The sequence below is a fragment of the Cydia strobilella genome, chromosome 10, assembly GCF_947568885.1.
Source record: "Cydia strobilella chromosome 10, ilCydStro3.1, whole genome shotgun sequence".
Lineage (NCBI taxonomy): Eukaryota > Metazoa > Arthropoda > Insecta > Lepidoptera > Tortricidae > Cydia > Cydia strobilella.
In genome coordinates this window covers 18,513,267-18,528,331 of record NC_086050.1, presented here as the reverse complement: position 1 = coordinate 18,528,331, position 15,065 = coordinate 18,513,267, and the positions used below count along the sequence as shown (strand labels likewise).

At 37.9% G+C, this 15,065-nt stretch overlaps 1 protein-coding gene across 1 annotated transcript; it reads right to left on the bottom strand.

Annotated features, from left to right (window-relative positions):
• Positions 1-2,389: 2,389 nt before the first annotated feature.
• LOC134745056 (organic cation transporter protein-like) lies at positions 2,390-9,325 on the bottom strand. Its single transcript, XM_063679032.1, has 6 exons — positions 8,714-9,325; positions 7,186-7,405; positions 6,109-6,364; positions 4,312-4,929; positions 3,689-3,870; positions 2,390-2,611 (listed from the first exon to the last, which is right to left on the bottom strand). The coding sequence occupies exons 1-6, from the start codon at positions 8,875-8,877 to the stop codon at positions 2,417-2,419; spliced, it is 1,635 nt and encodes a 544-aa protein (XP_063535102.1). The 5' UTR covers positions 8,878-9,325; the 3' UTR covers positions 2,390-2,416.
• Between the last annotated feature and the right edge of the window lie 5,740 nt (positions 9,326-15,065).

The window sequence follows — 15,065 nt, the reverse complement described above, 5'->3', positions numbered from 1 at the left end:
AATTATTGAACTTCTTCTTCTTCTCGTGTCGATGGTTTCAGACTGTGCGGGACCAGAAGGTAGCGACATTTATTGAACTTGCTCACGAAATTAAAATAATCAATAAAAAAATATAACTACAAGAAACGTAATATAAAATTAATATATGCATAAAAACAGGCTAAGAATACTTATTTCATCTCAATTAATACATACACATTCTTGAATTATTGAACTTCTTCTTCTCGTGTCGATGGTTTCAGACGGGACCAGAAGGTAGCGACATTTATTGAACTTGCTCACGAAATTAAAATAATCATTTAAAAAAAATAACTACATGAAACGTAATATAAAATGAATATATGCATAAAAACAGGCTAAAAATACTTATTTCATCTCAATTAAAACATATACATTGGGTTTACAATGAAAACCAAAAAGCGTAAAATAAATTAATGTTCTTAAAACGACAATAATTAACTTACATACAAACATAAATATTTAAAATACATAATGTCATTTTGTCGATAACCAATAATTAACTACTGCTTAAAGGTCTCGTTTAACTTGCCTCGTCGAACACAAAATATACCCTCATATTCCTATTACTAACCAATTAAATCTAAACCTTACGTTAAGACCTTAGGGTCGATTCTTAGTTTTATTCTTGTATTTAATTTTAGTTCACATGCAAATGCCATTGTTTATTGTTAAACATTATCATAAGTGCTTGCTTATTGCGTTATTTGTAAATAATTACTTAAAGTTAGCTATTTATAAGTTGTCTTATAAGCGAAATTTCTGTAAGTAATTTCTTTGATCATTTTTTTTTATTTTAACCGAAATTTCATAGCGGTTCAGAACAGGAACGGCCCAAACCCGACGTTTGCCACTTGAAACAATTTCGTCGCGATGTTCCGTTCTTATTGCATTTCCTCTCTTTCCAATTACGTTCAATCTCGTTTGCGTACGAATTTCGCATTACGACATTCGACACATTTCAACCTTACTTAACGGTGATAAGGTATGTTTTGGTGTGGTAGGGGAAATTAGGTTACCGTTTGGTTAAACTCAATGTTTAGGGATTAAATAATTTCATGTACAGCGACAAATGCAATTGGGTCTGGGTTCAGTCAACGTTCTCCTTTTTTCAATAACAAGAAAAATAACAAGAATATTTTAGTAGGTAGTAACAAGAATATTTCGGGTACGGTACAGTTACATTTGTACTATTTTGTCATCATCATCATTAATTTAAGAGCCTAGCTCTTGTCGGTGGAGCTATTTCAATGTATCTCTTTCTTGAGCCTTTCGTTTGACCGCCTGATACGACACGACGTTTATCTTTTCCTTTAGTTGGTCCATGTATGTTCTTCTTGGTCTCCCTCTCTTCCGCCTTCCTTCTACTTTCCCTACCACTACTACTACTAATACTACTACTACTACTACCACTATTACTATTTACTAGTACTATTTTGTACTAATTTGTAATTATGCTGTTTCTTAGAAAAGAAACCAGAATTCTTATCACTAATTTTCGAAAGATCAGCGCTCGAAGTGGTCAACATCATGCAAAGATGAAGCCATTTCGTGACACTTTCTCCTACTATATGTTTTTTCTTACATTTCAATTTTTATTTTTCTATACACACGCGACTGGAAAATGCAAAATGGCAGTGTCACAGACAGTGTGTTTAGTAACGCAGTCAATGTGCTTCACGCGCGTCGAGGGAGCGATAGCGAGGTTGGGATTGTTGCCTCTACATGTTTTATGCGGTCCTGGTACCTGGGGCGCGGCGCAATTCACTAAATTCTTGACTAGAGACTAAAAAAAGGCTAAGTGCGAGTCGGACTCGCGCACCGAGGGTTCCTTACTTTTTAGTATTTGTTGTTATAACGGCAACAGAAATACATCATCTGTGAAAATTTGAACTGTCTAGCTATCACCGGTTCATGAGATACAGCCTGGTGACAGACAGACAGACGGACAGCGGAGTCTTAGTAATAGGGTCCCGTTTTTACCCTTTGGGTACGGGACCCTAAAAACTAACTTTTTATTAGGATAATTAGTGACTGTGTATCTTTCAATCCCCTAGTGCTAAAAAGTGACGGTAATTTTTGACTTTTTGACTGATTGTTAAGGGGCCCACTGATTATCAGTCCGCCGGACGATATCAGCCTGTCAGTTAGAACTAGAAATTGACAATTCCGAACAACTGACAGGCCGATATCGTCCGGCGGACTGGTAATCAGTATGCCCCTTTAGCAATCAGGTGACGCGGGAATGAGTAACTACCTAAGGACTGAAAAATCTTAACTTATTGTATACGCTCGGCGGATTATCTGTTCGTAGTTTCGTAGTCGCTTTCCCCTACGGTACGCTATTTGTAGCAAAAATAAGGGTGAAGTATTAAAAAAAGACTTTAATTTTTAATAATTAATTAACATTATAAGATATTTTCCTAGCCCTACACAGACTGAACGGGCTGGTCGTGCCAAGTTCCGCAGCCTCCTCCATGGAGTCAGGTAAGGGCGCGCCGAGGGTCTCCGGCGCCAGCAGCACCAGCAGGCCGGACACCAGCGCCAGCACGCCGAACACCAGGAACGGCAGGTGCACCCACACCACTGCTGCCTGAAAAAATATAACACGAATTAACGGACAGGAGATTAACCAATGGCGTAAAAAATTTACATGTTAAAGCACCCTATTGTGGCTTGTGCTTTCTAAGATATGTGTTGTCCTTGTGGCCAATCGCCTTTCTCTGTGTGAAGTCCCAATATGATCAAGGATTCTTATGAACAGTTGCTGAGTTTGTCTTAGTTGCCCCTACTTCCCCACCTGGCCTTATCTTCCGGCACCCACTTTACAACTTTTGAAAATCAAAATAGGAAAAATATAACAACAAATATATATATATACATATACATACAACTAATACTAACAAATTGACACTGCCGAAGAGAAGATGGTATAGAATTCCATAATTTGACAGAGTAAACCGTGAAGGACTTATATACCACGTCGGTGGCAAACAAGCATACGGCCCGCCTGATAGTAAGCAGTAACCTTGTCATAATGCCTATAGACTTGTCATAATGTCATAGGAACGGTGTTTGTGAGGTGGAATGCACAGAGAAATTCGCACTGGAACGGAGTCGATGTCCGCTGCCGTCTGCTAAAACTGTAAATCCCTCCGAGAGATAAGGAGGGAAGAGAAGAAAACAGGACACTGAAGAGAAGGGACTACATGGATGTCTCTCCAGCGTCGGATGGGCAGCCACTTGAGCTGGGAGCGGAAAGATGAAATGTGGTCGAATTTACGTAGGCCAAAGATATATCTGATGCACACATTTTGCAAACGTTCCAGCTTGCCAAGCATTGAGAGAAGAAGTATTATATAACATGATATAACAGAGTCGTCAGAAACATCAGTGACATAACTGTTAGGATTTGCGACTCCATTGAAACTAAGTAAAAATTTATTGATAAGCATTGATGTACTGTTCGGATTCAGACTGCACCAGCAGTAGGTATTTCAACAAGACAATGCTGCTGACTGCCTAAAATTTCAAAAATCCGGGCAGCAATATCGATTTTGACATTTGCAGCAAACATGCAGGCAACAGTAATGTCACGCTGCAATACTGCAACAGTACCGCTGGTGTAGCCCGAATCCGAAAAAGTAGCGTTTTTGGTTTAGATACTTACTAAACCAGGCATAAGCGGTGCCAAGATCCCTCCAACTCTTCCTATCATAGAAGAGTAAGCTAACAGACTAGTTCTATATCGCGTGGGGTATAGTTCGGCGGTGTACACGTAAAGGGACGTCGCCACACCGGCGATGAACATCTTTCCAATCAGGTAAATTGAAAGGGATAGCCAATAATTCCCTGAAAAACAATGACATATAATTAAGAGAACCTGGATTAAGTTAAATCTGGTTTAGAAAAATATATCACGAAAAACTGCCAATAAAAGTACAATGACAAGCAAAAATATGCATTTATGATACATGAATATGTTTACTGCCAGGAGGAGTAAGAGGAACATAGTTTTATCCGTGGGTCACGAGTCGCTGTACGATACTCCTATAAGTACATTGTTCCTCATTCGGAGTTCCTTTTACCTCACCTAAACTTAGAGGTTTTTGAACCTGGACATCGCAATGACTGGAAATTTTACAGTTTCCGCTTTGTTAATCGTATACATTTTACCATCTTTCATTTGGTACCTTTTTTTTGATCGCATCAAACTTAAGTGGAGAATGTAATCTTGAGTCATAATTTTGCTTACGAGTGTATAATTATTATCTAAAGTTGTCACAAACTTACCATCCGGAACAAATATAAACGCGATCTGACAAGCTCCACTTATCAAAAATCCTGTGGACACTAAAGCTTTCCTACCAATCCTATCTATTAGCAACACCGCGGCCCAATATCCCGGCACCTGGACGGCCACCGACGCCATGTAGTTCAGGTACTTGTTGCCTGATATCCCCACTGATGCTATCGTTAAACCGTAGTACATTAAGATGGACGTTAGCCACCATATCGGCGTCACGAAGCATCGCAGTAAAATTGCCTTATGTTTGAAAATCAAACACACTAACCAAGGCTCGGAAACTTTTTCTCTAGTCTCAACCTTGACTTCTGAGAATTCTTTTAAAGTTTTCTCCGATAAAGCTTTTCCATTAACTTCAGCTGCTTTTTTCAAGATCGTCAAAGCTTCTTCGTAGCGACCTTTACTCATCAGCCACCGAACTGATTCAGGTGCGATCCACATGTAGATAATGAAGATAAATTCAGGCACGTAGAGTATGAGGATCAGATGTCTCCAATAAGGTTGCAGCCAGGCTATGAAGCCTAGGAGAATTTCTCCGACGGCGAGACTGGTGCTAATAGAAGCACCAGCGAACATTCGGTATTTCGGCCCCACGTATTCCACAGCTGTAATAAAATAGCTGTCAGTTGTCAAATATTTTATTCAATAGATTTAAATTTTGATTCATTTCTTTTAGATTTAAAATAACTTCAGGAACTACTATTATAATTTTTATAAATATATTATTTTTATTTCTATTTAACAAATCCTTTTGGGGCAAAAACTGCCTTTTCAGTGATTGCTAATACAACCACAAATATTTTACAGAATACTCATACTCATACTCATTTATTAATAATATTGTTACATATTACACGTCAAAAATTTAATTTAATTACATGAGATAGTTTACATTGTTTTAATTACATTTAATTACATGAGATAGATTACATTATTTTAAAGTTTTGGGTTGTGTAGGTACAAATATGTCAATTAATTTTACAATTGTGAGCCTTATCATATTAATTAGTATTGTTACATTAAAATTATTTTTTGGATGTCAATTAAATTATATATTGTAGAAGTCGTTCAGACTGTAAAAGGCATGGGAGAGGAGCCATTTCTTTAATTCACGCGCAAATGAGTTGGGCGATTCTATCGTGGTAATGACTTTTGGCAATTTGTTAAAAACTTTGGGGCCCAGCACCTGCATGGTCTTGGAGGACTTATAGTCAGTCGGTAACATGCGGGAAGCAGGCGTTCTTTGCTTCCTAACCGGGTACGGGTGAGTTTGCTTGTATTAAATGTGTGTCTGTGTGTATGTACGTGTTTGGCGATGTTAAATATGTATTGTGATGGTAATGTAAGAATGTTGTTATTTATAAAAAGTTGTTTTGCTGGTGATCAGGTTCTCACTGGCTGATTTATACTCTATTCAGGAATAGAGTATAAATCAGCCAGTGAGAACCATCTTCACACAAATAATCTTAACGCATTCACCTATTCCGGCCGAAAAGTTTCCAAAAAGTTAGAAAAGTTCTCGGAAATTTCACAGGAAGTAAAAGCAAACTTTCATTTTGGAAATACAAAACTTTAACTCTCATACAAAAATACGAGAAGTTTCCTAAATTTTGTCCATGTGGAAATTTCGCAATTTTGAAAACTTTCCGACGGCATAGAAGCAGTTCCGTTGCAGGTAAACCCAGGTAGCATTTATACGTCATTATGACGCAATAATGCCGTCATTATGAATCGCTGACGTCACTTTGCTACCTGGGAAGCGAGCATTTATAAAATCAACTTACCTAAAACATAAGAGCACGGAAACACCCACGCTCCCAGCAGTTGCTCAGCAAATGACAGGGTTGTATAGCTGATATACGATCCAGCAAAATACGTCGAGGACCCAACACAAGCTACATAGAAGGCTGTAAGAGACAGCGCCAGTCTTCGGCCCCAGCGGTCCGTTACGAGCCCCATGATGGGCAGGCAGATCATGTAGCCAACGGTCCGCACAGAGCCGACCAGGGTTGGGAGCCATTCATCGCAAGCCAGGTTGAACTGAAATTATATAACAGTCTGTACTTCTAAGTCTCAGTACAGGGGGCCTAGTCAATATGACAAACGCCAAACCAAAATAAATAATGTAGCCGGATGACAGATGTTACGAAAAGTCACGATTATTGAACCCTTCATGTAGCATTACGTCAATTAAATTAGAAATTTGATTAAAATAAAATAAAAATAAAAAGATTAAATTGAAAGGTTTTTTACCAACGATTTTAGTTAAGTAAGCTATTAAAGATGACTCACGTTAGACCGGGCCGTGTCCGGGCCGGAGCTTCCGGCGCTTCGTTTTCTATGGAAAGCATCAAGTGATCACCTGTCATGTCATAGTAAAATAAGCGCCGGAAGCTTCGGCCCGGACACGGCCCGGTCTAACGTGAGTCATCCTTTAGTCCCAACATAGATTTTTTGCACATGTAATATGCAGATTTCTACCACTGTTTTTTTTTTCTTATATTTAATTTTGAAAAGAGGCCGCCTCGCGGCTGCACGCGCGCTGCACGTTGCGAAAATTTAAAATAACGCTTTGCTGCCTGAGGAGTTATGCTTCCTTATTCCTTGAAGACAAAAGGGAAGTTCTTTTTTTGTTCGAAAGAGCTGATCTCATTGAAATCAAGTAAAAAGGTGGGTTTCTAGAATAATCAGGTGAAGTATTTAAACTGTTTTGCGCGGTCGAATATTTTTTAATCAATCTGACTTCACTTTAAATTTCTTTCGTCAGTTGAATTTGATGAGTACCTATTATAATTATGTATATCACTGTCAGTTTTGAAACAATTTAAACATATTTAAATTATCTAGAAATAGGGTCATACCTCATAATAAGCGGAGTTTTTATGCTCATAAACATACTCCTCGCATCTCACCGACGAGTTCCTCATAAACCATTCAGCAGGACAAGAGTCAGAGGTGTTCCATATCCTTGCTGGGAAACGATGGCAGTTGTCGAAGGAGTTCCCTGACGACGGCACCGCGTTCAGGATCCATAGTGGGGAGAACAGGGGGGTGGAATCCTCACATTCAGGGATGAGGCATCTGGAATCAGTTATATCATCTTTATTAATTTGAGTGAACTTAGGGCATTTTAAATCGTCAGGTGGCAACCGGTAAATGCAAAATAATACCAAACTTTCTTTTATCCATACTAATACTATAAATGCGCAAGTCTATCTGTCTGTCTGTGTGTTACCTCTTCACGCTTAAACCACTGAACCGATTTAGTTGAAATTTGGCATAGAGATAGTTTGAGTCCCGGGGAAGGACATAGGATAGTTTTTATGTCGGAAATCATCCCTAAAGAGAGTGAAAAGGGGGGTGATATTGAGAGATTTAATGAATTGCCTGATAATTGATGCAAAGCAATTAAGCCTATGCTCAAATTGAATGATTGCCATTACACTTTATCCAGGCGCTAAACTTACTCTAGCTGCTGTTACTGATTCCACGCAGACGAAGTCGCGGGCAAAAGCTAGTTACTAATATACGGTCTACTATGGCTCTATACTTGTGGTAGTACCTAGTATTAGTGTTTTTTTTGCGACTGGGCTTGATGGGCTCTTTCGCTCATTTACAGCAGAGTATAGTAAATAAAGAAGACTGACAACCTCCATATGTGACAGTATCAAAAGTTACGTTTCTGATAATTTAAAACTAATACGGGACTTGCTTGTTTCACAATGTCCAAGTAAAGTCCTGAATAAGCTACTTGCCACTTATCTGACGAACAAAGTCACCGTTGGCGTTTCACAATCTCCAAATAAGCTTTATCTGCTGGATAAAGTGCTTTTTTGTAGGAAATTTTATCTGGCAGTTAATTTATTTGTTAATTATCTATCCAATACTTTACTTGGACATTGTGAAACAGGCCCCCGCTGTAGGGCGTAGTTAAGTCACGTATTAGTTTTAAATTATGAGTGAAAATCGTGTTAGTTTAAATCAATGTTACGTTTCTGGTTGAAGAAATGTCACTAAATAAGATATAATGATTATATATAAATGTAATAATCCTACATGTTATAAACTGAAATAGATGCATACCTACATAATTTTATACGTAAGAAAAAGTGACCAAAGCCACCATAAAGGATGACTCACGTTAGACCGGGCCGTGACCGGGCCGGAGCTTCCGGCGCTTACTTTTCTATGACATGACAGGTAATCACGTGATGCTTTCCATAGAAAACGAAGCGCCGGAAGCTCCGGCCCGGACACGGCCCGGTCTAACGTGAGTCGTCCTTAACCCTGTAGGTATTATTGAAATTTGTTCCATAAAACTATTATGTATATTCTATTGTGAATTTCACAAATTACTTTTTTATTTAAAACAAATTGTTCTCAACTTACCTTGTTTTGACCTTCACAACAGTAAATAGATACGCATAGCACTGCAATCCACCCATTACGGTCACTAAAGCACATAACACCACGGCCCTGAGCTGGAACCTTCCCCATTGACCCACTTCTTCAACTAAGATGCGATCTAGGTTCATTCTTTTATCTTCAGCCATCGTGAAAATACTTCGTTAGTATGGCCAAATATCAAAAGATATCAATTTTGATGTTGACTCTTTTGAATTTGATCCGAATGGATCCTAAATACACAGTTTTGTAACATTACACACATTAATCGTTGGTCTAAGACGTAAATTTCACCAAATATCAAAAGAGGTTATATATTTATGTTGAATCTGGTCTAACCTCCAGACTCTTGAGTCTGTTTATGACAAGGATTTTGAGTTTTTAATCATCTTTTTTAATTTTTGAGAACGATATTTTATACTATATACTGCACTTTGAATTCACGAGTTTTACTACCACACACACATGAAAGGCAATTTGGTCAAATAGGACCTTTAAAAGTTTTAAAACACAATTGAAGACACATACACATTTTATATATTCATATTTAAAACAATAGTTAACTAACATATGTCGGCGCGTGTTACAGTTATCAGTTCGCAATCGTTAATAACGAAATAACTATATTCAGCGTAGTTAATCTTTAAACAATTAACTTACTTAATAAAATTATGACATAATAGCTATGTTAATAACATAATTGTATAGTACAACATATAGGTAGGTAATACCTTACTGTAAATATTAGACATAACTTCCTGATAAGCAGAGATCGTAAATTTTTCAATTTCAACTGAAATGATTAGTTAGAGTTACGGGTAATAACAGCAATATATAAACCTTAATTAATCATCTCTCTTATTTACTAGGAGTCGACGTGGCCGCCATAATCGAAATCGGCCGAAAGGATCATTATCATCATCATCATCATCATCATCATCATATATCATAAATAATATCATAACAACATTCATTATGATATTATGATAATGTAAAAGCGGGCGGAGCGGCGGAAAGCGCCGAGACTTTAAAACGTAATAAATATAAGAGCCTCGGTAGACAGTATCATTTCGTTCCATTTGGAGTTGAAACTCTAGGTCCATGGGGTCCCAGCGCGCACAGGTGTTTGCAGAAATCGGGAAGCGTCTGGTTGACGTAACTGGTGACCGAAGAGCTGGTGGCTTCCTCGCACAACGTATCAGCATTGCGATACAGCGAGGAAATGCCGCCAGCATCCTTGGTACAATGCCTCAAGGGCCTATTTTAGATTTAAGCTAGTTATTAATTTCGCTTACGTAGTACCACTGTATATATCTTGTATGTAAATAAATCTGTTTTGTTCATTATGATATTTAGTGTTCGGCATGACCTGCTTTCAGTGCGTGGACTCGTATTCCTAATCGCAGCGGGTGAAAAGTTTATCATTACGAGTTACGAGTAAGTAAGTACAGGGTTACAGTGTCGGAAACCGGTTTAGTTATCATTCAAAGACTTCTAGTTTTGAAAACAAGTTTAAAGTGAATGATCAGTTTTATTAAATTTTTAGAACTCCGTCATTTCATAATTCCACGATTAAAGTCGCATCTATGCCATTGAAGTACTATTACTAATATATAGAACCGACACACAGAACCACACATATTAGCACCTGATACTAGTTCCTATTGGCAATATTTCCTTAGAATAAACATATTATAAGTAGCATAGTACTAGATATAAGATGGTATTTTAAGTATGTTACCTGAAACAAATATTGTTGCAATGAGATAAGTAATTGCCATCCAATATTAATTGGAGCGGCGTTAATAATAGCGTGAGCTCCAACCGCCATAAGGTACCTTTACCCGTGGGACGTCACGTATCTTCACTATTTCATATCTAGTTAATCTCTAATTCATTTCCCGAATCGCGCCGTCAGTCGTAAGAAGGAAATACCTATAAAATGTTCTTTCATATGTATATTCAGAGACACGTTTCAGCTCATCAGAAAGTAAAAGTGTGCTCTAAAGTAGCGTCAGCTACATACCAGTATCCTTACCACGAGTTTGACACTGACATATTAGGTAGCGGCTGCGTAAACTTACTCACAGTGCATCTCCCTCGTACTGACATTAGTGCATGCGAGATGCACTGTGAGTTGACGCAGTAGCTAGCGTTTAAGGCCACGTATAGTGAGGGTATATCTATGTAAATTTTCCTCTAGAATGTGAAACAATAAGGAACCTTGAATTTTCGGGTGTAGCGGCGACGATGGCGGGACTGAAAAAATTATACGCTTATTTGTTATTTATCGTTTTTAGTAATAATGATTTATTATGCACGGTTGACGACCGGTCTGGCCTAGTTGGGTAGTGACCCTGCCTGTGAAGCCGATGGTCCTGTGTTCTAATCCCGTTAAGGGCATTCATTTGTGTGATGACTGATGAGCACAGATATTTGTTCCTGAGTCATGGGTGTTTTCTATGTATTTAAGTATTTATATATTATATATATCGTTGTCTGAGTACCCATAACACAAGCCTTCTTGGGCTTACCGTGGGGCTTAGTCAATCTGCGTAAGAATGTTCTATAATATTAATTTATATTTAATATTTTTACTTCCTTCCGACATCCGATATTGGATCGGACAATGTTAAAACGCTCTTGCGGCAAGTTTTAAGCGAGCTTTGCGAAAACATATTTGTAATAAAATGTAATCTTAATAATTCTTAAGTTTTAAGCATAATTTAAATTATTAATAACTAAATAGTACCCATTGAAAATGACGCACTATGTTGCGGGTGTCCATGGACGATGGTAATCGCTTACCATAGACTTAGTGGTAATTATCGATAAAAGGATTGTCAATATTATGTCAAGCACTAACATTGTTACTTCCAAAAAAAATTACTACAGTTATCGCTCCGTGACAACAGAACTGTATACAGGCTGACCTTAGCCATTGGACAAACCCTAAAATCCCACGTAGGGTTACTTCTCAGGAATGCTCTAAAGTTAATATTTTCTTTAATTAAAACAAAAAATAAAAAATTAATCAAACAAAAGTTATTTCCGATAATCGACAACAAAAAGAAACATACTGTATTAATCATTGGCAGTGCTTTTGACAATTAGTTCGAAAATGTGCGGCAATGATGACATTTGTCATAAGTCAGAATCTTATTAGTGTCATAAATAAAAAAGATAATCAAAAAGGTCGAAGAAGGTTTCATACTATTTATTACCGCAGGAGCTACTAACACATACAGGCTGCTCCAAAGTAAAAAATCGTAATTTGTTAATTTTTTCGTAACCGCTACACCGGTTGTTATGATACTTTATATACTAGTGTCCACGCATGTAGGCGTGGACGAGAAGATCTTGGGGTCGTGGATGAGGTGAGTTAAAAAACACTCATAGTCCAATACATGCACGTATAATAACTTGGTGATACAGAGGTGGTATAATATCACGGTAAGCGGACGGGCTCGACCGTCCGTCGCAAGATTGCTGAGAGAAAGGCCGATGCCGGCCCCGCTGCCCCGCGCCCCGCACCATGCATTGCGTCGGCGACGGCTCCCGAAGATGCCCGAACAAAGACGAGGCGTTAACAACTAGTTTTAAAAACCCTAATGCATATGTACATTTCGGCTGTGTCCAATGTATATGAAAAAACTTAGGTACCTATTAACCACAAAATGTTTCAGTATTAATCTGATTTACTCATTAAAGCAAGCCAGATAAAACCAAGTACATTTACGTTAACGATTTAATCCTCTGGCGAAAGGATTATTACTGCCCCATAACAAGATTATCAAAGCAATAAAATATTTACGTTAATTCTTCCTTAGGGTGGTACTGGTATTGCATCTGTACAATTAATTTGTTCAATGTGTATTTGCGTCTCACATTTTGCTTAGTGAGAGAGTGAGACGCAATGCACATTGGACCAAGAAATTGGACATTTGGAATACGAACCTTAACCATGTTTATTTAAATTGGATTAAAGTCAGTTGTGGCTGTGGTTAAAGGTTGCTAAATCGGGATAAATAAACTAACCCAAGTCAGTACCTAAGTCAGTTAAACAATTAACAATTGATTGATAAGTAGATTGCGTTTCTGGAGAGCTTGTTACGTGTGGTACTACGTAGGCGAACAACACGCGAACGCGAAGCGAAGCGATGCGGCGCGGTGTGAATCAATCCTTTGATACATATTGATGGAATGATTGAGGACACTTTTTCTATAGAGAAGTGTCCTACGTGGGCGATCTCGTTGCAAACGCGAACACCGTGGCTCCGCCGCGCCGCGCCGCGCCGCTTCGCGTTCGCGAGTTGTTCGCTTACGTAAGACGCTGTTAGACAAAACCATTTGTGTGGAGACGAATGTTTTGCTTTCACTTCCATTGATAGCATTAAGTCACTTAATAAAGTGAGCTCTTTAGATTATTGTTTAATGTAACATGAAATATAAAAAGATATTCAGACATATTATAGGGCTGCAGGCGTATTCTTATTATAATAAGAGGATGTGAATTATATTTGGATTAGATATGGATTTGATTCTTCAAGCAGAAACGTCACCTTTGACACTGACGGATCAGATCTAGATCTTATCCAAATCTAATTCACATCGTTTTATTAAAATTTATATACGCCTAATAAATAAAGTATATGTTATGTTAAAACTAAGAATGTTTTTGAATAAAAGTTACTTTTATTTTGATGACTACTAATTTTAATTTACAAAAACCGGCCAAGTGCGAGTCGGACTCGCGTTCCAAGGGTTCCGTACATAACACAATTTAAACAATGTATTTTTTATGTGAAACGTGAGTGAAATGTCTTAAAAACCCGTAGTGGTCGGATCAAAAACTAAGTAATTAAGTCCGACTCACGCTTGACTGCACATTTCTAATAGGTTTTCCTGTGATCTGTAGGTAAAGAGCTATATTGTGGATTTTTGTCAAAATTTTAGACCCAGTAGTATCAGAGATAAAGGGGGGAATGGTCATTATTTGCCTATTTTCTTGAATAACTTCTAAACTGTTTCTCCTAAAATAATTAAAAAAAAATTGAGATCCTCATAATGAGCTCTTTCATTTGATATGTAACACGATATAGTTTGAAAAACTTTATTTTTAAATTTTCTCATTTACCCCCCAAAAACGGCTCCCGTGTTTAAAATTTATTTGTTTACGTTACATGTGCGTCTTTGGGTCACATACTTACATATGTATACCATCAACTTAATTTGTCCAGTAGTTTCGGAGAAAATAGGCTGTGACAGACGGACAGACAGACAGACAGACGCACGAGTGATCCTATAAGGGTTCCGTTTTTTCCTTTTGAGGTACGGAACCCTAAAAATATATAAAATATCTGAAACATTTAATATTATGCCCGCCTGTCGAAAGTAGGATTAATATTTTAACTGCTAGTCAATTTACTCGATTTAATTGATTTAGCAGTAAGTAATAAGATTTCGGCTTTGGGTTCATTTGTTGGTTTGACCATTAGCCTTATTTTCATCTTGACTAAAAAGCAAGTTAACAAAATCTATTCCAATATTCTTTTAATAAATAAAAACCGCATGGAAAATCTTTACATGAGAGGCTTTATGATTCATTTACTTAGCTGGTATAAAAATAATCACCCTTTAATAAAAAAAACCGGCCAAGTGCGAGTCGGACTCGCGCACCGAGGGTTCCGTACTTTTTAGTATTTGTTGTTATAGCGGCAACAGAAATACATCATCTGTGAAAATTTCAACTGTCTAGCTATCACGGTTCATGAGATACAGCCATGTGACAGACAGACAGACGGACAGCGGAGTCTTAGTAATAGGGTCCCGTTTTTACCCTTTGGGTACGGAACCCTAACAAGTGTTCAAACGTTGGTCACGGTAAAGACTACGGCACCGTTCAATCTTTCATTAGCTTACGCTACGTGTAGCAGTAACGATATCCTACCGCAATCTCGAAAAATTATTTAAAACAATAAAATCTGGTTATAAGAGCATTTGGTACATTTGGTGGTTGATACGGAGCGGCCAGGGTTTTCACAAACATCTAAACAAAGCCTCTATTATAAGCGTTAAACGTCAGATATTGTTGAGCACTTTGGCTGCTTCGATACCTGCACTGTAGAAGCCATTAGGTTAGATTTCTCTGACCCCTCTGAAGATCCATCAGTTTCGGAAAGAAGCGTTGCGTTTCTAGGTTGCGATAGCTTAAGAGAAAAACAAATGCAGGCCGGAATATTTCGAAGTCAGACGTACTGACAAGTGTATAAATCCTGTCATAATCATTTTAGCAAGTCAATGTGCCAAAAAGTGTAAGCTAGTTGGCGTACCTTTT

Bases quoted from the DNA above. Each gene is read 5' to 3' on its own strand.
- LOC134745056 (XM_063679032.1), bottom strand. From the start codon at position 8,877: ATGGCTGAAGATAAAAGAATGAACCTAGATCGCATCTTAGTTGAAGAA. The intron at 4,930-6,108 runs GTAAGTTGATTT...ATTTTATTACAG, and splicing joins TCCGTGCTCTTATGTTTTAG to CTGTGGAATACGTGGGGCCG. The intron at 3,871-4,311 runs GTAAGTTTGTGA...ATTGTTTTTCAG, and splicing joins GTTTATATTTGTTCCGGATG to GGAATTATTGGCTATCCCTT.